Genomic DNA, 21,788 nt, shown 5'->3' on the forward strand with positions numbered 1-21,788 from the left:
TTTTGTTAAACGTATTATTAATTGTGTCGTGACGTATATTAGCACGTTTAACAAACGTGTTAAACGTATAATGTCATGTTACACGATTATTAAATATATACGTATACGTGTTTTAAATTTAAGATAAAAATATTATTTATGTCGTGTTTTTATTTAATTTTAACGTATTTCGTATTTGACAAGTTTAAGATACGAAAACACTAATTACTAGGTCTACTCTAATGGAAGCAAGCAGCCCTCGTTGACTCCAAAAAGGTTAGCTTATTTAACACTAACTTCCCTAAAAGTTGATTTTGATTTGGGCTAAAAAATGATACTTGACAATTATTGAAGATTGATTTGAGATTTGATGAACGCTAAGTTAATTTATGATGGGTATTTTAATAGTTTTAGATGGAGTAAAAATTTGAATAAAAATTAATTAAAAATGACTTAAATAAATTTTGATTTTAAATTTATTTAAAAGTATGTACGTGAAATTTAAGATAAAAGTAAGATATCTTCTAGAAGTAAAGTAAATCTGTTCTTTAATTTGAATGATTCGATTATTGGTGTTGGTTGGTCTTTGTTTATTTAAATTTTATTTTCCTTTGTACCAAAAAGCAAAACAAAACACTTATTCAACACATAATTAATTGTGAATGTGATGATGATTTCATTCGACAAAAAATAAAAATGAAAAGCAGAGGACAACAGGTGAAAAAGTTTAAAAGCATACGCTTACCTTACACATAAAGGCTACATGGATTACTCCCTCCGAATTACTATCCTAGAATGTACAGCAGACGAAATTGGTCAAAATACATAGAAAGTCCTTATACTAGGGTCAAAATATGGGTTTAGAGGGTCGATTTTGAGGAGAAAGGGCAGGGCAGAGACAGAAGAGAGCCAGAGATAGGAGAGAAGTAAAAATGAGAAACCAAAACTAAATGTACTTTAAATAGCCCTAGTAAAACAGTGTATTTTTGGGTAAAAAGGAAGAAAAAAAAGTCACCTTATCCATTTTTTTATTTAATTTTTTTAAAATCTGACATGTTAATGTCACATTAGATTGATTTATTTTATAGACCCAAGTATACATAGTGTTCAAAATATATAGATTAAATTAACAACATTTTGAGTAGTCAAAACTTTAAAATATAAAAGTTTACAGGGTATTTTGATGGACAAAATGTCAAAAGATTTACTGTGCGCTGAAATGTAAGAAATTAACAGCGGTAGGCAGTCTATTAATTATGAGCCACCAACCAAAAGAAAATTTCCGACGGAAGCGGGTAATAATTTTCCATACTTGTATCCCAAGGCGACGTCGGGGAGCGTGCAGGGTAGCTGATGCTGAAGAAAATAAATGCCCATGATAAAATATGAACTACCCTTTTGACCACAAATCTTCCATTTCTTATAGACCCTAATACAGTTGCAAAGTTGGGTTGTGAATAAAGGCACTGGTCGGAAATGAGTCACATTCATATAAGCAGCAAGAATATTAGAGAATTGAATCCAATAATCATGCCACAGTTTTTCTCCCAAAAGAAATTCCAAAATTTTAAATCCCCCTTCCCATAAATTATCATGAAAGAAAATCCGTCAGCATAAATTTGCATTTGGGCATGACACTTATCTTACCTAAGACAAATAAAAAGATATTTATATTTAAATATTTAATTTATTAATTGATATATAAACTTTTATTTAAAAAATATAATTCGAATATCTTCCTTTACTTTTTTTAAAAAATAAAACACTTTTTGAATATATATATATGTGAAGACAGCTGAGAGTTGAGTGGTAGTTATATTTTGTGTTCTGTTTTCCTAACGTGTGAGAGCATATCTCCGGATTATTCTATCATTGTGGGTGGATCTTGGCTTCATCTTCCATCCACCCAAAACCACTGTTCCAACAGCCAAAACCGTGTGAAGGAAGGAGAAATTTCCTTCCCACGTACTGGGAGATTTTGCTATATGAAAATGTTGGGTCATGCCACTTTCTTTCTGTCCTTGATGAGTTGTCTTTAAACCAATCAATAGATAATGGCAAATGCTTCGTACACATAAGTTCGGTGGTGTCGAAATTTTATCAGTATGAGTGAAGAATATAGCAGTGTTATAATATATTAATGATATAATACTTTAAAATTATCTTAAATTATTTACAAATATTAAAATATTTTTTTATTTATTATATTCAATTAAATTTTTATATTTTTATTCTAAATTAAATAAATTTGTATAATTAATAATTAACTAATTATTCTTAATTAAATTATTATTTATCTTTTCTATATCATGTGATTTTGATATGATATGTTAGCATGCATCATAAATGATGATGCAACATGTTTACGCTTCATGATATTTTCACTTTTTATATTAACATCATATTAACGTCTTATAAATATAATATGATTTGAATGTTTTTGAATAGTTTTAAAAGTTTTTAAAATATTATGTCTAAATTAATTATTGTATTTTAGTAAAAGTTTTTTTTAATTAATTTTGTTTAAAGAAATTTTCATTCAAAACCGTTCCACGTCCTTCAAAGTTTCAACTTTAATTAGGAGTAACACGCCCGAACGGATATATGCATTTTGAAGGGAAAATATAGTCAAGGACTCCTAGACTTAAAGATACACAACGTCAAACGCGTTGTTATATTTAAATAGTTGAAGGTCAGAGCTAGCTAGGTAGCCACCTCAAACATTGATTTCCTCCTGTTATCGCCTGGCAAATTGTTGAATTTAAGATCTCATCATGCTTCATTACAAAAGATATGCGAGTACATTGAAAAGTTTACAATTGACCCCATCTATATAAATTGTTTTATTTGTTTTCTCTCTCATTTTTATCTCAAATCTCACAAATTGTCATATATTTTATTTTTTTTATTTATTAAATTAATACGTATTTGATTTTAAATATTTGCCTCTTTTTTTCTCTCATAATTTTATATTATTGAGTGAATAGATGGGGCAAAGAATGGAAATTTGGATGCTTGAAAAGATGAAACAAACAGTGAGTCAATTAGTCAATGTGGTCGGTAAGAGTAAGAACCATTTTGGGAAGTTGCTTACTCGGTTTACGAACTGTTTCTTTTGGACCAAAGGAAAAGTGTCAACTCTGCTGCCGCTGCTTGCCCTTGTGTCCACCAAGGTTACAACCTGTCTTTCTTGAGTATTTCCGTCCCATTTGTTTATGTATTAGGTTACTTGCCATCTCAATCTCATATCAATAAGCCTTGAATGTCCAAGAAACTAGTAGGAAAATTCACTTTTCTGTCTTTTTTCTTCTCTCTGAAAACCTTTCTCTTACCCCTATCATTATAAATACTCTTTTATAGTCTTTCCAGCATATCATATCATATCCCAAAGAAATAAGACACAGTCCCCATTTTCTGTTGCTGTTTGTTTCTTTTGCAACTCTTTGGTTTGGCCTTAAAAGAACATGAAGCATCAAAGCAAACCCATCTTTGTTTCAGTTTTTCTAATCTTCGCAGTTCTGTTTCTCTCCTACTCAGCTTCAGTTTCAGCTCAAGAAGTTGGTAAATGTCAAAAACAGAAAGCAAAAGTGGTTGTTTTTTTTTTCTAATATATATGGTAGACTGATAGAGAATGTGACATGTGAAATTTGTATGATGCAGAGGATGAGAGGGAGTTTGATTACCTGGAGAACAGTGGGAAAGGACCAAGCCAATGGGGAGATCTGAAGAAGGAATGGGTTGCTTGCAAAAATGGAGGTCTGCAATCCCCAATAGATATGTCAAGTCTGAGAGTGAAGGTAGTCAACAAATCTGGAGAGCTGAAGAAGAGATATAAGCCCTGCCATGCAATCGTCAAGAACAGAGGCCACGATATTTCGGTAAGGAATTAATGCAGACATTAATGGTTTTAATCACACTTTATTATCATCAAACTAATAAGCTACATCACAAGATTTCATATCCAATTTTCCAACTAATTAAACTAGCCACCACCCTCAATCATCTTTCTCCATGACAGCATGTACTTCAAGTTTAATTTAGTTCTTGTAAATTCTTGTTTGCTTTGTTTTTGTGGTTGTGTTGACTTGGATTACTTTCATAGTTTACAAATTGCTGGAAAAGCAAATGGTTTAAGCAGATGCTCACAGGTTTCCAAATCAAATTCATTATTCAGTAAAGTAAGTTTTCTAGCACCGCCTTCCAAAAGAATATAGCCAGCCATGTGAATTGCAATGCATGTCAAACTACAAGTTTTGTCCCTTTCACATGGAAAAGCTTATCAAACCCCTGCTTTGTTCTTTTCTTCCAAGAAAATAAGCTAATGGGCATATGTGAGTTGTGTTATTCAACAGGCCCCACCCACCTCATAAAAATGGAAAATGTGCTGATCAAACCACTCTTCAAGTCTTCAACTACTACTACTCTTTGCTATAATGCTTATCTATAGCTTTTAAAAAAAGAAGAAGACGAAGACGAAGAAAATAAAATGAAAGTAAAGTAAAGTAGGCCCTGGGAAACTTAGTAGTAGTTGTGGTTTCCATGACTTTTAGAATCAAACGAGCCATCTTGGATGACACATGAATTAAAAATTAGGAAATCATAATAAACATCATATGAACAGCATCTAATATTGTTGTGTGTTTTCTCTGAATATGCAGCTTCAATGGCCGAATTATGATGCCGGTTCAATCAAGACTAATGGTACCGAATACTTTCTCCAACAAGCTCACTGGCACTCACCTTCTGAGCATACCATTAATGGCAGAAGGTCTCTACTCTCTATTAATTCATCTTTCTTAGTCAAACACTAAAATGTCGATAAGGTGAAATAAAAAGATTCAATTCAACTTCAACCGACTTACAAGAGTTTTTGTTTCTCTTTTTGATTTTGGACAATAATTAGGTATGCCCTGGAGCTACACATGGTACACCAGTGCAAGGACCCCAATGTGAAGAACAATCTAGCTGTTGTTGGACTACTCTACAAGTTTGGTGCACCCGATGCTTTCCTCTCCAAGGTGAAGATTAATTTCCACAGTGATTAGAGCGTATCAGATGTGTGGCCTCCAAATTCCAATCATTTTGTGCCACTTGCAATGTTCTCTGACATATTATTTGCTCATATATTTCAGCTGATAGGCAATATTACATCCATGAATGATCATGTGCAAGAAAGGTACATGGGGTTGATTGATCCAAGCTTGATCAAGATGGGTGGCAAGAAGTATTACAGATACATGGGCTCATTGACAGTCCCTCCCTGCACTGAAGGTGTCATTTGGACAATGAACAAGAAGGTAAGTAAATCCAGTCATCCCTAACCAACGCTTTTGTCCTTTTAAACTCCTCTAGAAATGAGATCCTGAAGCATATTTGAACTATATCCAGATAAGAACTGTTTCAAGGGACCAAGTCCGGGCACTCCGAATAGCTGTTCACGACGTAAGTAGATACCTATTTGATACTTGATCATCAATTTAGCTAACCCTGAACATTCTTGAAATGAGCAATTCCAAGCATAATCTAACATTTGGTAATCAAATGATTTTCAGTATGCAGAAGCAAATGCAAGACCTGTGCAACCACTCAATCGTCGAGAGATAGAACTTTATGGCCGGAACCCAGGGGACGTACCTAACTGATAAGATCTACAAGTGTATTGAGAATGCAGATTTTTTTCCTTGACCCTATTCTTTTGGTTGATATATAAAACAATACTTTCTCATTCTAATGTGTTCATACACCATTTTGAGGTTACATGTCATTTGCTGTTACTAGTTTGCTATATCATGCTGCATTTTTCAGTCATCTAGAATGAAATGGTTAGAAATTGTGAGGCTAGAGATAATCTCATGCTAGCCAGAAACTTCAAAGATGAGAATAACTTAGATCATAGATACAGTAATCTAGAAATTAGGTGAAAGCGTTTAAACTTAACAGTCTATAAAATTCAATCGACTATGTTGCATTGTTTCCCAGCAATGGATGTATATGACATTTAAATTCATCAAAACTAGAAGGGCATGTGCAGAGGCTTGTGTCCTTTCCTCAGCAAACTGGTGAAGTAACTGGGAATATAAATCGTCTACTTGTTTGTCAAATTAGACATGATGTTACCTGCCTGCCAATTGAAGCAGCTAGAGTAATCAAGTGAATCAGAAACTGATTTTTCCTCAAGTGAATGATGTTACCATTGCCTAATATCCGGGTGACCATATAAATGATTGATACTGAAAGCTAAAAATAATTGCACAAGGCACTGATGGCCCTATCAGAACACGCCATCACATTCATTCCACATAAAACCCTTTCATCTCAAACTCATTTAGAGATTAGAATTATCAATCATATAGACAGTGACTCAGTTGACACATCACACTTCTAATACTCCATTATCAGTTATAGTCTTAATCCCAACCCACACGCTCCTCATCCTTTTCTGATATAAAGGATAAGTTAGTGACACATACCCATACAGGCCATGGTTAGATCACAAGCAAAAACAAAGTTAATTCAAGCTGAAGTATTTACCGGATGCAAATTAAGGGAAAATATAAAATTCAAAATTGATTTCTTAAAAATTTTGGAATTTATTCAATGTCAACAAGGATCCGAGTACGCTAGCATATGCATTCTTCCAAGTTTCCCTTATTCTACTTATACAATCAGCAGCTCCAGAACCAGCAGAGTAGAATACAGAGACAAGAGTAAGCAAAGTATAAGGGAATATATTATCCCGGCTACCCTCTGCTGACCAAGTAGATTTCCCCATTCTACAACAGTTAACAATGGACCTAAGTCGAAACTGAAAACCATTAAATAAACATAGTTGAACCCATCATCTAACTATTTCGGCAATCTCTGACGAGCATGAAGCAGCACCTCCCCGTGTCTGCCTTGTGTTGTATGAGTTGCATTTTAGGCACTTGTGTGCCACGATATGAAAATTAACCTCAGAATTTTCGCCACAGTCATTACAGAGAATCCAAACCTGGTCAATCAAAACACTGTCTCAATCATAAATAGTTAAAAGGAAACTAAGCACTGATAGCTGCTAAAAATATGCAAATTTGACTGACCATCCTATTCTGATAAATTTGAGGCATCACTGTCGAAGCAACCTGAAATTTGTTTCAAGAACATTTTGGCAGTAGACCAAATCAGAAAAGTTACATACAACATTGCTAAAAACAAAAATAAGTTGATCTAAGGTATAATAAACATGCCTCACGATCAAGTCTTTCCCACACCCGGGACATATCACAGTAAGATTTTGAGCAAACAGGACACGAATACCTGCAATAACATTATTAACACCAAACCCCGCTGCCCAACGATAATGTACAAATGAATAAGGAAATGCTTTTGCAAACATAACCAGCAGAACCAAGAGGTTGCACTTGTGTTCTCAAAAGGGACTCACCGGAAATGAGACTCCATCTGTTTTACACATTCCAAATGTATAGTGTGGCCACATGGTAAGACAGTTATGTCTTTCGTTGTATCAAAGAGAAACTAAACAACAAAACAAAAAATTAGCGGCTGAAAAAAGGCATGACAATCCATATCATTCTACTCAAACCTTCAGTTTTTTAACTTACTTCAAAGCAAACAGCGCAATTATGGTGCATAGCTTTTTCAACACAATTGTGGGAGTTCTTCAACATTGTAGAATAGCAACATCCTACAACAGATACAAATACAATCCAAAAATTAATGATTGAAGAAGGAGAAATTTAAAAGGTCTTTAAATTAAAAACACAGGATAAGTTGGTAAACTTACCACACTTATTACAATGGAAAAAATTCTCCTCTCCTCCAATTCTACAATACCAAACCAAATTAATCATCAGATATCATATAAATATGGGCACACAAAAAGAATAGATTCTAGCAAAATTCTAACCTGCAGATACCACATTCGTCACAATGGTACTGATTTTTCGAGACCTATCAATTCAAGAAAAAAAGCTTTTCCTTGGTAAGCAAGTACATCTATGAATTGCACTTCTTCAATCTTAAACTGCATTATTCTGACTTACATCATCATCGAAAAAGTTGCATTTCGAACAAAAATACTTCCCCATGCAAACCCCACAATAAATGCAATGCTGTTGAACCTAATGTAAATCAAGAAAAATCAGACCAAGTTAGTATTCTTTTTTTACTGTTATTTCCATTCCACTCATTATTTACATAATTTCTACAGTAATTTTTATCAACATTAAAATACTTTTAGGAAACTTACATCTTGTTCTCTGTCACACAAGGAACAAATAACCTGAAAAGAGAAAGACATTTTATATATTGAATATAAAAAAATCAGCTAAGAATCACTTAAAACAATGAAATAAAGGTCCAAAATTATTACAACAAAAACATAGAGAAGGCCAAAGAAAGCTGACCCTTTTTATATCATGGCGAGGAACCTCATGACGATCTAAAGGATTAACTTCGATTGAGTTCTGTTAAAAAAGAAAATCTTTTCCAAAATTAAAAGGTTGTCTCCAAAAAAAAAAAAAAAGAAAGAAAAAAGAAAGCAAAGAAATACTAAGGACCTTGGATTCATTATGGCAATGCCTGCAGTCGAATATCTCATCGCAACAAGGTGCCCTGATCTTGCACCTTCTTCGATAATGCGAACATCTTCAAAATCACAACAAAAAGAACAACAAAATTAATGCACAAAAAATTGGTGGAAAATGAAATTTTTTGGAGGAAGAAAAATACCCGAATTCCCCATATCCGTTCTCCATTATAGATGAAGAGTTTGACATCTTGGGCTCAAAACTGCTCTCCATTAATCTCCAACCTTTCTTTTTCCAATTTATACTCCAAATTTACCTGAAACCAAAATTTAAACAAAAAAAAAGATGAAATTAACTTGGAGATTAAACCAAATAAAAGTCCTAAAGGGCTACAACATCTTAGGCTTTCCCAAAAAAAGAAAACAGACCCGAAGTGAAACGGGTAAATAAGGTTTCGTTTCAGAGAGCTGAATCAGGTATGAAGAGCTGAGCAATTGAGCATGGATCAGACTGGAGGAAGAAAAACAAAAAATGTATATATAGGAATCCCTCAACTTTCATGAAATTCCACATTGACCCCTGCTTTAGATTTTCTTTTTAATCCATAATAATCAACCTCCCATCCCTAACTTCCCTATTACCAGGCGACACGCCAGCGTTTTTGCCGGCCGACCCAATTATTGCACTTAGAAAAATGGGACAGAGAGAGAAGAAGAAAACAAACGCAAAGGGACAACAAAGTTTAACATTCAACCGAAAAACAAAAGTTAGATAAATGAAAAGGTTAACGTACCAGCTTGAAGAAAGGAAAAAATGGGGTCTTTCGGTTAGGTAGGTTTGGCATCGTCAGAGGTGTTATAAATAGTTCAAAGTTCTAAACTTTAGGTTGAAGAAACAGTGAAATTACCCAAAAGGGTGAGAAGATAAGCTGTGGCAACTTCTGCGTAATTACGGGCATGGAGACAGAATCTAAAACTAGCAATGGATAGATTCTGTAGTTCATAATCTTAAAAATTTCTGCAGACGATGGTTTTGTCCCAAGGCAAGGATTTACAGTGGAAACTGTAGTGTTGTTGTTTGACTAGACGGGCAGCCTGGACTTTTCTCTGACAGTCGGTAGGGTGCACGTGTCAAATTGTGGATGCGGGGCCGGTTTTCTCAAATGGTTGATTGTCCACTTCTTTTTCTTTCCTTCAGGAGATAGAAAGCAGAAGCTTTGTTCATTCATGATTTACAGGGTTTGAATTTTGGTCAAAATGTAAGGAGGGGGAGATTGGTCAAATTTCAGTGAAGAAAAATATCTACATGGCTTTGATGTAGCTATCACAAAAGAGAAAGAAAAGAAGAACAGGGAAGCTACATCTATCTTAATGTTTATGTTGCTGGAATGTAACTGTCAAAGCTTAGGCCAAAGGGGAATTTTGGAGATGAAGAGAGAAGTTGCCAAATTAGACATGGGATGACATTGTTGACTTGTCACCCTCCAAATGGTCGGGAAATCGGCATTTTGAAACCCAAAGTCTCCAACATGCTAGACTGGATTTGGAGTGTGCGAATCCCCCCGCTGACAAAGCCCAAGGGCCGAGCAGATTTTGGTTTCATGTGTCCATCGAAATAAGAGGTATAGGGTGGGAAACAACCTTTCATGTGTAAAGCTGAAGTTGATATAGGTGTCCAATACTCTTTTTCTACTGCTGAAATTAAGTTTTAACATAATAAAAGTGGGAAAATGGGCAAATTGACAATGACAAGGGGCTGACCAAATGTTTATAGCAAGTCTGAAAGTCTGAGAAATAAGAGATATGGTTGCAGGGTCGTCGGCCTACGTTGAACTTTCAACCTGAACTGATTGGGCTACTAAACTTTTCTATCAGGCTTCTATATCTATTCCTATTGTGTTTTAAACCCAAAGTTACAGGCACCAAAGAATAAAGCATTTGGGTTCCAAATTTATCAGATCCAGATCCAGAACATTGTCTGAAGAGTTTGAGCCCAATGCAATTCAAGCTTGGCCCTTTTAACTGACAGCTGAAAATCCCAACAAGCTCTCCGGAAAATGAAAGAGTTTGCACTTTACATGATTTCTTCTAAGTTCATATCACATTAAAAAAGTGTTCATCACAAGACATTTCTTGAGTAAACTATATTATCTCTAAGCATAAGACCTGGATCACGTCTGTACTTCAGATAATGTATTCATTTAAAGAACAAAATAAAAGTACTTGAAAATATAATGCTAGAAGCCTAGAATTAAGTCTCCCTGCATGCATATGTATATGGTAAATTCAGTCTAAATAAGAATTCATCAATCTTATGCTACTAAAAAGGGTATCCAAATGGGTAGAATTTGAGACTTAATTATGTAGTTTTGTGAAGAACAGATGAGATTTATGATATAAAAGAATTACCTCTTTTATATCAAAAACAAAAAAAAAATCTAATGGAAATTGTAAGAAAAAGTCTAAAATAAGATGAGTAGAGTTTAATTACCCAACTACGCCAATGCATGTTCCCAAGCTCATTCGCCCAAACTCTTCCTATAGTCACTACCCGTCCTTCGTAAATCACACTCAAATGAGTCATTACTCCATGTGAAATAGAGTGAGGGTCACTCTCAAATGGGCTGTCCTCTTCCTCTATCTTTGAGTACGACATTTAAGTATTTAAAATTTTGGGGAATAATTTGTACAAGCTGTCTCATCGTTGATCGAACTTATTACAACAACATTGTGTAATAAAAGACATTTATTTGGAACAGCCACACATCAGTAGGCCCCAGAACCCACTTTGACGATAAGGACAATGAGTCAGTGACCCCCCTCCAATTCGCGGTCGCTTTTAAGCCACGTCGCACCATCCCATTTGCTTGCATTCATAAAGGGGTCAAGAGGGTATGATACGGTCCGTCGGAGATACCAAGGCGGCAGGCACGGTCCCTAAAAGACTAACTTTTCTATCATGGCCCTTGCAAATTTGCACTGCAGAGAGCTAATAAAGAGTTTCAACTTTTACCTGCTAAACACATTACACATGTAATCAGTCTTGTTGCTTAGGGATAAGATAGGACTGTTAAAACTAGGTAGTGAAATATCAGCAGCACATGCATCCGATCTTCTTCAATTTTATTCAAGCTATGATTTGTATAGTAATAGTGAAGCATGAACTGTCTTAGTGTCTGAGAAACTAGCAATTTTCATTACTTGATCTCCAGCCCAGAACATGCCAAGGCATGGCAAAAGTAAATATCCAAGTCAAGGCCAAAGTGTGGAGATGGAATTACTCTCTTCCACTCATTCCGGTTTGAAAACGAATAGGCCTGAAAAGTAGCATAAAAATGGCAAGGACATGACAAGAAAACTGGGTCCTATCGTAAAAGTAAATTGGCCATGGTCTGTGCATGCCGGTCCTGAAGCTTCACGTGCCCTGTCGCGCCCTTCAGGCACAATTATTCAGAGTGAAAGAATCTCTATGTCAGCAATGAGTAATGCCACTTGTAGAAAAAGAAAACGTGTTTCTTCTCATTTGAAGCAAATGAAGCCTTTGCTAGATTGTACACTTAGAACCAGTGTGGCATTACATAAAGGTTTAGAACAGTGTCGATATTTTTTCAAGTCATAGTCCTTCAGCATGATCATTGATAGCATGGTGGAGTGAGGACAACTTCGTAGGAATGTTCACGACTGTCAAGGCGTATATTTGGCCCACTTATTTATGTAGAAAAATCATCTCGTCTTAAAGAAGGAAGCGGATGCCACGCCACAAACTTATTTAACCTAAAATGCCAGCTTAGGTAGGTAGGACCTCAGCAAACCCTACAAACTGCTGTTAAATTTTTGTACTTTGTGGGAAACCATTACTCGATCAAGGATTATCTCATAAGAAATAATATATCAACTCTAGAAAATTTGAGGAACACGACAAGAATGAGATTTGAACCTTCTACCCACCACATGAGCATTTCCATCAAGTTTCACCCTTCCAATCAAATTAAGTTGATGAATGAACCTTGTTGGCTTGCACACCTGTCGCAAGATTTTTATTGATTTGCTTGGGGACAGAATTAAAAAGAAAACAGGAAAAAGGCAACATTGATCTGTTTTTCCTTTTATTTTTGGACGGGAATTGAAAGAGTTATCTAATTTACCAAAAAAGACAAAAAAAAAAAAGGAAAGGCAATCATAGAAATAGAGAAGAGCGAACACAAGTTCACATTTACAGCCTTAGGTTTCCATAAATATTGTCACACAAATACCAGGGCATGCAATTGCAAACATCCGCCATGATGATCATGATGATGATACTGATGAACAGAAAACAAGATCAACGGCCACAAATTTAACACAAATTACAAGGGAAAAAAAGGGGAGAAAATAGAAAACTCAACAAATTAAATACACGGGAGAAAATCCGTTTTCATGTGACAGAGTTAATTAAACCCACTTAATAATCGGTGGCGGGGAGTTGCTCGTGGGTGTGGCTAATGAAGAAAAACTCATAGACGAGCCCAGCGATCCCACCGCCGATAAGAGGTCCAGCCCAGTAAACCCAGTGGTTCTTCCAGGTCCAGCTAACCAAGGCAGGTCCAAACGAAACAGCCGGGTTCATTGAGGCTCCTTCGAAGGCCCCACCTGCCAAGATGTTGGCTCCCACGATTAAACCAATAGCCAATGGTGCGATCACTCCCACACTTCCCTTCTTAGGATCAACGGCTGTGGCGTAGACTGTGTAGACCAATCCGAATGTCATCACGATCTCGAAAACAAAGGCATTCCAGACCCCCACTCCGGAGGATAATCCAAAGGCTGGTATAGACTGCGAAGCACCATAACGTATAAACAAATAAATAGAGGAACACTATATATCAAATTAACGGAAATTACTGATTTTCTAGCGGAAACTGGGGGGAAATGGTAAAGTTACCAGGCCGTTGGTAGCGAACTTAAGCAACAGGCAAGCTACGGTTGAGCCAAGGAGTTGGGCGATCCAGTAGAGGATGCCACGTAAAAGAGTGATGTTCCCGCCAACGAAAGCACCGAAGGTGACGGCTGGGTTGACGTGGCCTCCGGATATGTTGGCGCCAACAGAGACAGCAACGAAAAGGGCGAAGCCGTAAGCTAGGGAGGCGGCTACGAGACCGGCCGGGGTGCTTGCTCCGTTGTCGGTCAACTTGTTATACGCCATGCTCGAGCCTGATCCAGCGAAGACAAAGATTAGGGTTGATATGAACTCAGCCAAAGCTGCCTTAAGAGCATCTGGGTGTGCAGCCTCCTCGGGCCGGCCAACGGCTATGTTTCTGAACGGCATGCTTACTGTCTGATCAAGAATCCACCGGTCGGAGTGGAGAGTGTTGTTTGAGTGAGTATTGGTCTGGTCTGGTCTCCACTTCTTTGGTTCAAGTCTTACTTATATTTGAAAGGGGCGATCCGTGGTGACCGGGGTTAGTCGGTTACCGGTTAAAAAATGTGGGCAGAGGGAGTATTATTTTGGAAGGTGATTGGTGGACAGGCTGTGAAATGGATTATCTATGTTCTACTTTGGAAATAGGTTTAGCCGGGCTACCGGTCATGCAGGTTAAGACAGCGAAGCGGAACAGTGTTAGGTGGATCAATAATTGCCACGTGTTTATGATGATAAGAGCCACGTAATGTACGGCGTTTATCCGATTTTTGTTTCCTCTTTCCCGCTCCCTCTCGAAAAATCGAATTACTATTTCTTTAAATAATTTTTTTATCTGCCCCAACAATAATAAATATAAAATGAAAATAGAAAGCAAAGGATAAGTTTTCTGACTGGAAGTCAGAAAGACTCATCAGATAGACTGCCATGAAGCAATCTGATATTGACACGTGGAAACGAGGGCCAGTGGTAGTCAGATCTGAGGGCTGAGCAAAGCTGGGTTTGCAAAAACCATTTTTCTCCTCATAATTTATCCCATATATGAACAAAAAAGGGGAGATCGTGAAGCATGGGAATTGATATTGAAAATCATATTCGCTTTTTCTCGTTTGGATAGGAATCTTTGGATGGATGAACTCATGTGAAATATACAAGTTGAATTGTTATTATATATTTTAATTTTATTGATAAACCAGTAGTATAAGACCTAGAAAGAAGAATTAGTCAAATCATTTTGATTTTTAAAAATAGTTGAATTGTCCTTCTCTGCACACATCACACATTAATAATATTTATAATTAATATAAATTTCGTTAATAAAATTAACAGTTTAATACTAATGACTTAGTTTGCGTGTTTTTCATTGCAATTCTTTTGGTGGGAAAGAGTTGAATATAGGGAAAAGGAATTGGGAGAAGCAGAATTTACGACCATTCAAAGGCACTCAAACAAAGTGAAATTATGTATCATCTTAGCATTCCCATTTTCATAATTGAGTACAACAACAATGACCCAAAATGAAGAATGGATGATTACAAAGCCAACGTGCCTTTCTTTGCAAAAGGACCTTATTCTCAATCGGAATAGAAATATTTAATCCCCATGCCTTATGTGTCACTACTTGCTACAAACCCAAACTATTTTTCTAATTAAAGCACCTTATCTGCTTTTATAACAATGATTATAATTCAAAAACTCTTTAAAAACCTTTCTCATTGGGCGTAGAAATTAACATTTATATCTCAAATGGGTTAGCTTTTGGGGTCCTAATTATCAACAATGATTGTATTAGACAAGTGTTTTACAGTGTTTTTGTTATTGTTAATTGTCATCATTTGTTTGGTTTGGGGAAGGGGAGAGTCCATTAATCGGATTTATAAAATATCTTATTCCAAAATTTCAATTGCAAACGCTAGAGATGGTCCCATCCAACTGCTAGAGGTAGACATCATATATGAGAACAGTCTCGTTATTGATCACTAATGTACATAACACTATAAGGACTTTATTTTTATAAGACAAAGGCTACCTAATTAAAAAACTTAAATTCAATTTTCTTTTCCTCAAACAAGGATCTGAAATTTGTTTATCCTCAGCATATTCCAAAAAGCATTGTTACTGATAACATTTAATATAATGTTCTTTGGGAAGTTCTGGTTGGTAAAGCCTAGGCTTAATGGCAACAGGTCCCCTCATATAAGCCAAGGGCAATCAGTCTAGTGATTAAGACAGCCAATCCACTAATTGATGAGAGCATTTCCTGAAAATTTCAAATCCTTCTGTTTTTTTGGTAAAAACTCTAGAGCAATTGAAAGGGCTTTATTGGTATTAATTTGAATAGTTTTAATCATCATTCGTATTTTTTTTGTTAATTGAAAGCGGGGAATTCGAATTCTATTATCTAAACAGGGATCATGCACTAATTAATAAACAAAATGCTCGGATACTCAACATTACTAATTTGATATGCAAAATACTGCAACAATTTTAGTTCTCATTAATGTCCCCTCTATTGAGTATAGCTAGCACAAGTTGTTTAATGCAATAAAAAGAAAAAATATTACCAGGAAGAGAAAATCAGTTAGAGGTATTAAATCCACCCAATATAAATTTGATAACTTTAGCCAAACCTACCCCTATTATATGTGATTCAGTCGTTTCCTTCTATATCCGGAAACATTAACAACTAATTCCAGCTTCATAATTAATTCATCCAAGCTGCCTCCTGCTTATCCAGTTACAACTTGAGTAAATATGGTTTGACTTTTCTTCTTATTATTGTTAGTATTATTATTATTTCAAGATTTACTAATACAAATTTTAAATGCGATCAAAAGTTTAATTAATGAATTTTTAGAAGCTTGGAAAATAGCTTTGTAAGAAGTTTGAATATAGGTCACATCACTCATTTTCTTGGGTATAAAGTATTGAGACCGAAATTTGAGATTCACGGTCCTCAAGCTATTGCATAATGCACATGTATACAAGCCTTTTGTTTGGTTTATATTGGAATAAAGAGTAAGATGTTAGCAACTTCCCAGGATATTCATTTTGTGATACTCATATTGGACATTGGCCTAGTGTGACTGTTGGCAGTGTGCTCATCTTTTTTTTAAACTCATTATTTTTTGTTTTAAAATGAGAAAGCTCTTTACAAAATTAACATACGTGATTTAGAGTTTACTCGCTCGAGAAGTTAGCTATTAATTTTAAACAATTGAAATGTTTCATTGCTATTCCATGAAGCAGATTGCAAGAAACTAATAGGGTTTTATCAACAAAGATTTTAACAAAGGAATATTTTCGTTAATGTTATTCTCGAAGTTACGAACAAATTGTTGATAAAATTTTTATTGATCAAATTTGATGATATCATTGATGGAGTTCATATTCAATTAAATATGTTAACTATCGCAATCCACATTTCATTTTGGAAACAAGAATGTAAAGCGATACTAGAAAAATAAGGACGTGATATGATGAAATGAATGGATTTGGGTCTATTTACTTACACCTTTCTTTTCTAATTAATGAACAATGCAAAGAATAGAAATGATAAGGTAGGACCCTGTTGCGCTTAATTAGTTATATATCCGATACCCTAAAGAGGAAGCACATTAATAGTTGAATTAGTTAATAAAAAATTCAAAAACCATAAAGCTTATCATATGGGTTTCCTAATTACAGTAAGTTATGATTAGATGACTCATTTTGGAGCTTACGGTTTTGATTAGATAATAGACAATAAGGGAAGTCCTACCAACTCTACTGATTTATTCACATCCCACCGTTGTCCAAGCACTAAATCATTTACCACTATTTCCAAATAGAGACAAGATTTTACAGCTTTTTGTTTCTAGATTTGTATTTAAAACACTTGGATTTGTTACTGCGGCACATGCATGATTCATAGCATGGAGAGCTAGAAACGTCTATCAATCTCATTTTGAATCACTAAGCATTTTACGGACATGATTATTAATCTGAAAGCAAATTTTTTAAAATATTTGATTTAATGATTGATGTCTATTTGTTTTATTAAAAAAGTTAAGTTTGATTTTCTTTTGAAATTGATAAAAAAAGATATGAAAATAAAATTAAATATTAACAAATTAATTCTTTCAACAAATCAACTAAATACCCACATTCATCAATCTTTTGATATTTTCTTCACAACAACAACAAATTATGGAAAAAGTCTCATAATTCAAATTATAAAATAGGTAAAAGGCATGAAGCTTGGAAGGAATTGATCAATTAAAATCATTTAGAAGTAATACTAACAGGTCAACCACTTAAAATTGAAGATTAAGGAAATGCATTTAAATTCAGTCATGGTTACTTGTTTCTCAATTTTCATGTTTCCAGTTTGTCCTTTTTATTAGTGAAATTAATAGAGGCGATAAGGTGTAAGGAAGTGACGTGGAAAAAAGAAGTAAGGCACGTGAGGGCGTACGTGAAAGATGGGGGCAGAATGAGAATGAAGCATGTTACCACCAGGCTGGCAGTGGTGATTGGTTGGTTGGGCACAATAAGTAGCAAACCCTTGAGTGCCAGCTGTAGCCCAATCCCCTTCCAACTAGTGGTGAAGGCCCACTACAGATCTTTACCATCACGATTTTTGAAGAAGCATATTTTTATTATAATTAAATAATTTCAAAATTAAAATAAAATAAAATCAAAAGGAATAACAGTGAAATAGTTCACCATTTGGATCATCTCGTCCCCTCGTAGTCAACCAGTCAAACAAGTGGCTCAGTCTATACTTGTCTTAGCCACTTCTGTCTCTAAGAGAGGATCCATACTCGATTCTATGAGAATGATTGATGCCTAACCATTGATAACGTGATTCAATGGTGCCTTGGGCTATTGTGATATGAAAAATAGAATAAAATGAAACTTATATAAATGCATTTAATTTCCTGAATGTGAATTTATATTTTGGAGCAATTCATATAAACTTTTCAGGGAAAAGAATGAACCTCTTTGTTTCGGTTAAGTGGTTAGAATAGAGTTGGGACAAAAGCCCCAGCCCTAGGGAAAATCTACTTGCTAAGGAGGGTGGGTGAACCATGGGGGGACCAAGTCCCAAAGCTCGAAGGACGTACCTCTCTATGAATTTGATAATTACTTGACAAATTGATAGTGGACAGAAAATGTTCAATGATTAATGCATGAAGCCTTAGCTTACTTCAAAAGACAAAGGAAAAAACAATGCACTCTTAATTTCATCGTAAGAAGAATAATAGTCCTCCATTTTCACTTGTTTAATTATTATCATCATTGTCATTATAAGTAGTACTACTTAAGATATATTAGTATCATTGTATACATTATTAGAGCCCCAGATTTAAAGAAAGAATAAAATTTCTATATTCAAAGTTTTCTCACCAGACAAATAACTTTCTCAACAGAATCAAACACAGGGCATAGCCATGAAAAATCCAGGCAATCAGGACCCTTTGCATACATGTAGCTTAGCCTTAGCGAAATGAAGTCTTCATCAGGTAGCCTTTCCGTCATATAAACTGAAACCAATTTGTATTGTGATCGAGCACACTCAGCTCTATGATTTCGTTTTCAGACAGTGGAGCAAGCCAGTAAGAATCTTTTGCTTATGTTGTCCCCTCCCATTAATTAGCAACGAAAGAGACCTCGGCCTTGATCATCAGCTCTAAAAACCATCAACCATTTTCTATTAGAATTTTGATTTTCTTAACAAATGATTGGGGTTTTTCTACTGCTTCTAATCTAGTTGATGTCCATTTGGTTTTTCTACTACTTCTAATCTAGTTGATGTCCATTTTTCTATCTTTAATTAACACCAGTCCAAGAAATTAATGTACAGGATTACTAATTAGAAAAGCAATTTAACAGCATCACATTCATCGCTTTGTGTAGGTCAATTCTTTACATGTAAAAATCGCATGCCATTACGCAAGCAAAGGAAAGAAGTTTAAGGAGTTTTCCAGGGGCAGTAGAAAAATTTATGGCTGAAAATTTAAAAACATGCTTGAAAAGAGAACTGTGTTGTAAAAGCCAAACATGTGGGGGCAGGGTGAGAGAGTGAGATCCATGAGATTTTTGGTCATAGAATACGGCTTGTAATTGATAGTGAGCCAATCCAGCAGCAGCTGTGAAAATGCAGAGTTGTTAGATTTGGAATGATTCCCAGAATCCACCGTCCAAGATGCTGGTGGGCAAAGTTTGTAAGCAGATAACCATGAGATCAATTTGTCATGAAAAGATAAAGATCACTTATTTTCAAACGTCACATTAATCAACAATCAAATAGTTAGTACCATACATGAAATAAGCACACTTACGTAAAGAGTATGCAACGAGTAGTTGAGATTTCATAAAATAAATTTTTATATTTGCACATGTTGATAAGATGCAATTGTACAGATTGACTTAAACACTGAATATTTCATGGCCTTTCACTTATTGTCAACTTGATGGAGTCTCATTAATCACCATTTAAATGAATAAGGATGGTAATGGGATACTCATAGTTATTTGACCTGATTATATAAGATTAGAGTATCTTATAATTGGATTTGGATAGTAATTTTATTACCCTTATCAGATTTGGGTAAGATTCATGTATCACCTATTAGGTACTCAAACCCGATTATATATATTTTTTAATTTTATGTAATTAAATATAAATTTATATTGTTAATTAAATTAATTTATAAAATTATAATTATTAATTAATAATTAATTTGTAATATCTTTTAATACATATACTTTATATATTGTATTAATTTATAAAAAATATAACTACTATTATATATATATATATATATACTTTAAATATATAAACATATTTACTTTATATTTTGTATTAACTTACAACGATTATAATTTATAAAATTATTAATTATAATATATATACTTTTGTTTATATAAATTTATAAAATATATATTTAAAAAGAAGTTGTGAGATTAGAACAGTTTTGAACCTAGTTATTTTTTTAATTACATGTAATTAACAACGAACCCATATAATTAATTAAATTTGTAATGTTTTTTAAGTTATTGATTGGATATTTGTTTCAAGTAATTTAAGTTGATATTTGAGATATTTATTTTTGATAACTAGAATTTCAATTTTATTGTTTGTGTGTTTTTATAAATTTAATTATTAGTGAATTATATGAAATATGGATGAAAATATTATTATATATAAATACGGATATAGATTCGAGTTCGGATAATTAAGTATCCATGAAGAACATTTTAATAATTTTTTTATATAATCGGATTTTTAAACAAGTTGAGGTAATTATCAGATAATGAGTATGTATTAAAGTTCAAGTTAAGATAATAAATTTAAAAAATATTCAAGTAATTATAAGATTCGAGTATTTTATTTATTAATCAGGTTCTGGTTCAAGTTCGAAAATCTCAAAATTAACGGATATCCTACCTATTGACATCCCTGTAAATGAACTGGTGTGCTGAAAGTTGAGAAGTTGGTTTTGTTTTTGTAAGCTGTTTATCTTTAATTCTACCAAGTTCCTACCCGTTATGGAATTAAAGGAGTTTTAAGGGAATTGCCAGCGGTGTATGCTTTTTCAGGAACTGCAGTAATATTCCACGTGGGCTCTTGGAGAGGGGATGATGGAGATGCAAGGCCCACTGCAAATTTGATGTAAAGTTTTTTAGGGCCTAAGGCACATAAATTTTAAGGTCCACCTGGAATTAAATGGAGAGGGGAGCCCTTTTGTCTAGGGTCCAGTAGTTATGTCCCTAGATTGGATTTGCACTTGCTAAGTAAGCTTTGGATAGTCGAGGCCTGACCCAAAGCTATCAGATATTCAAGGGTTTTTCTACTTTTGTTTGTTGAAGGCATGGCCATGGAGATGGGTCAGTTCCTGGTTTTCTACGTTCGCCTATATTGCCCAAAGGTACCCAGTTCGGTTTGCTCACAACACCATATATTTGAATTTCTTTTTGTTGGTTGATTTTTTTATTTAATTCGTCAATTATTGTTACTTCTTTTTCACTATAATGAGTTACCCATAAATGCATCAAAATATTGTTAATTGCTTTAAGAATTATTAACCTAATTTTTCCTACTATTTGTTTTTGATCTATAGATTTAGACGCATTATTGAAAATTATCATGCTAGTATAAATTAATTAAGCCACAGCTTAATTATATATAAATCGATCAATTTATTATAAATTTTTTTGGTTACATTTCAGTTATTCTTCCTGAAATCTTTGACATATCATTAGCTCTCATTTAATTTTTTTTTATAAATTAATTTTAATTTATTAATTTTATTTTCATTAATAATATGCATAAAAATAATAAGATATTTAATGGGTAGTATTTAGCATATTCTGATATGGGTTTAGGTGACAATTTAA

At 34.4% G+C, this 21,788-nt stretch overlaps 3 protein-coding genes across 5 annotated transcripts; 1 reads left to right on the plus strand and 2 right to left on the minus strand.

Moving 5' to 3' along the window:
• Positions 1-3,264: 3,264 nt before the first annotated feature.
• On the plus strand, positions 3,265-5,704 carry LOC18598056 (alpha carbonic anhydrase 7-like). Its single transcript, XM_007027401.3, has 7 exons — positions 3,265-3,540; positions 3,640-3,857; positions 4,638-4,747; positions 4,883-4,997; positions 5,112-5,276; positions 5,368-5,421; positions 5,532-5,704. Exons 1-7 carry the CDS (start codon positions 3,444-3,446, stop codon positions 5,619-5,621), a joined length of 849 nt encoding a protein of 282 aa, XP_007027463.2. The 5' UTR covers positions 3,265-3,443; the 3' UTR covers positions 5,622-5,704.
• Positions 5,705-6,549: 845 nt separating this feature from the next.
• Positions 6,550-11,075, minus strand: LOC18598057 (E3 ubiquitin-protein ligase RZFP34-like). 3 transcript variants are annotated; one of them, XM_088806920.1, is made up of 13 exons: positions 10,998-11,075; positions 8,710-8,823; positions 8,538-8,625; positions 8,385-8,444; positions 8,228-8,260; positions 8,022-8,099; positions 7,886-7,929; positions 7,763-7,803; positions 7,581-7,663; positions 7,403-7,494; positions 7,206-7,275; positions 7,059-7,100; positions 6,550-6,970 (listed from the first exon to the last, which is right to left on the minus strand). In XM_088806920.1, the coding sequence occupies exons 2-13, from the start codon at positions 8,778-8,780 to the stop codon at positions 6,818-6,820; spliced, it is 855 nt and encodes a 284-aa protein (XP_088663046.1). In that variant the 5' UTR covers positions 8,781-8,823; positions 10,998-11,075; the 3' UTR covers positions 6,550-6,817. The 3 variants fall into 3 exon arrangements, with proteins under 3 accessions (XP_088663046.1, XP_007027466.3, XP_007027465.3); XM_007027404.3 differs by lacking the exon at positions 10,998-11,075 and adding an exon at positions 9,301-9,682; XM_007027403.3 differs by lacking the exon at positions 10,998-11,075 and adding an exon at positions 8,936-9,087.
• Positions 11,076-12,712: 1,637 nt separating this feature from the next.
• Positions 12,713-13,896, minus strand: GAMMA-TIP (gamma tonoplast intrinsic protein). The gene is made up of 2 exons (XM_007027406.3): positions 13,428-13,896; positions 12,713-13,319 (listed from the first exon to the last, which is right to left on the minus strand). Exons 1-2 carry the CDS (start codon positions 13,809-13,811, stop codon positions 12,948-12,950), a joined length of 756 nt encoding a protein of 251 aa, XP_007027468.1. The 5' UTR covers positions 13,812-13,896; the 3' UTR covers positions 12,713-12,947.
• Positions 13,897-21,788: the final 7,892 nt, after the last annotated feature.

The sequence above is a fragment of the Theobroma cacao genome, chromosome 5 (genome assembly GCF_053813885.1).
Source record: "Theobroma cacao isolate CCN51 chromosome 5, ASM5381388v1, whole genome shotgun sequence".
Taxonomy (NCBI): Eukaryota; Viridiplantae; Streptophyta; class Magnoliopsida; order Malvales; family Malvaceae; genus Theobroma; species Theobroma cacao.

Coding starts and splice junctions, on each gene's coding strand:
- LOC18598056 (XM_007027401.3), top strand. CDS start 3,444: ATGAAGCATCAAAGCAAACCCATCTTTGTTTCAGTTTTTCTAATCTTC. Junction 4,998..5,111: donor CCGATGCTTTCCTCTCCAAG/GTGAAGATTAAT, acceptor CATATATTTCAG/CTGATAGGCAATATTACATC. Junction 5,422..5,531: donor TCCGAATAGCTGTTCACGAC/GTAAGTAGATAC, acceptor AATGATTTTCAG/TATGCAGAAGCAAATGCAAG.
- GAMMA-TIP (XM_007027406.3), bottom strand. CDS start 13,811: ATGCCGTTCAGAAACATAGCCGTTGGCCGGCCCGAGGAGGCTGCACAC. Junction 13,320..13,427: donor AGTTCGCTACCAACGGCCTG/GTAACTTTACCA, acceptor GGTGCTTCGCAG/TCTATACCAGCCTTTGGATT.
- LOC18598057 (XM_088806920.1), bottom strand. CDS start 8,780: ATGGAGAGCAGTTTTGAGCCCAAGATGTCAAACTCTTCATCTATAATG. Junction 7,276..7,402: donor CAGATGGAGTCTCATTTCCG/GTGAGTCCCTTT, acceptor ATGTTATTGCAG/GTATTCGTGTCCTGTTTGCT. Junction 6,971..7,058: donor AAATTTATCAGAATAGGATG/GTCAGTCAAATT, acceptor TTGATTGACCAG/GTTTGGATTCTCTGTAATGA.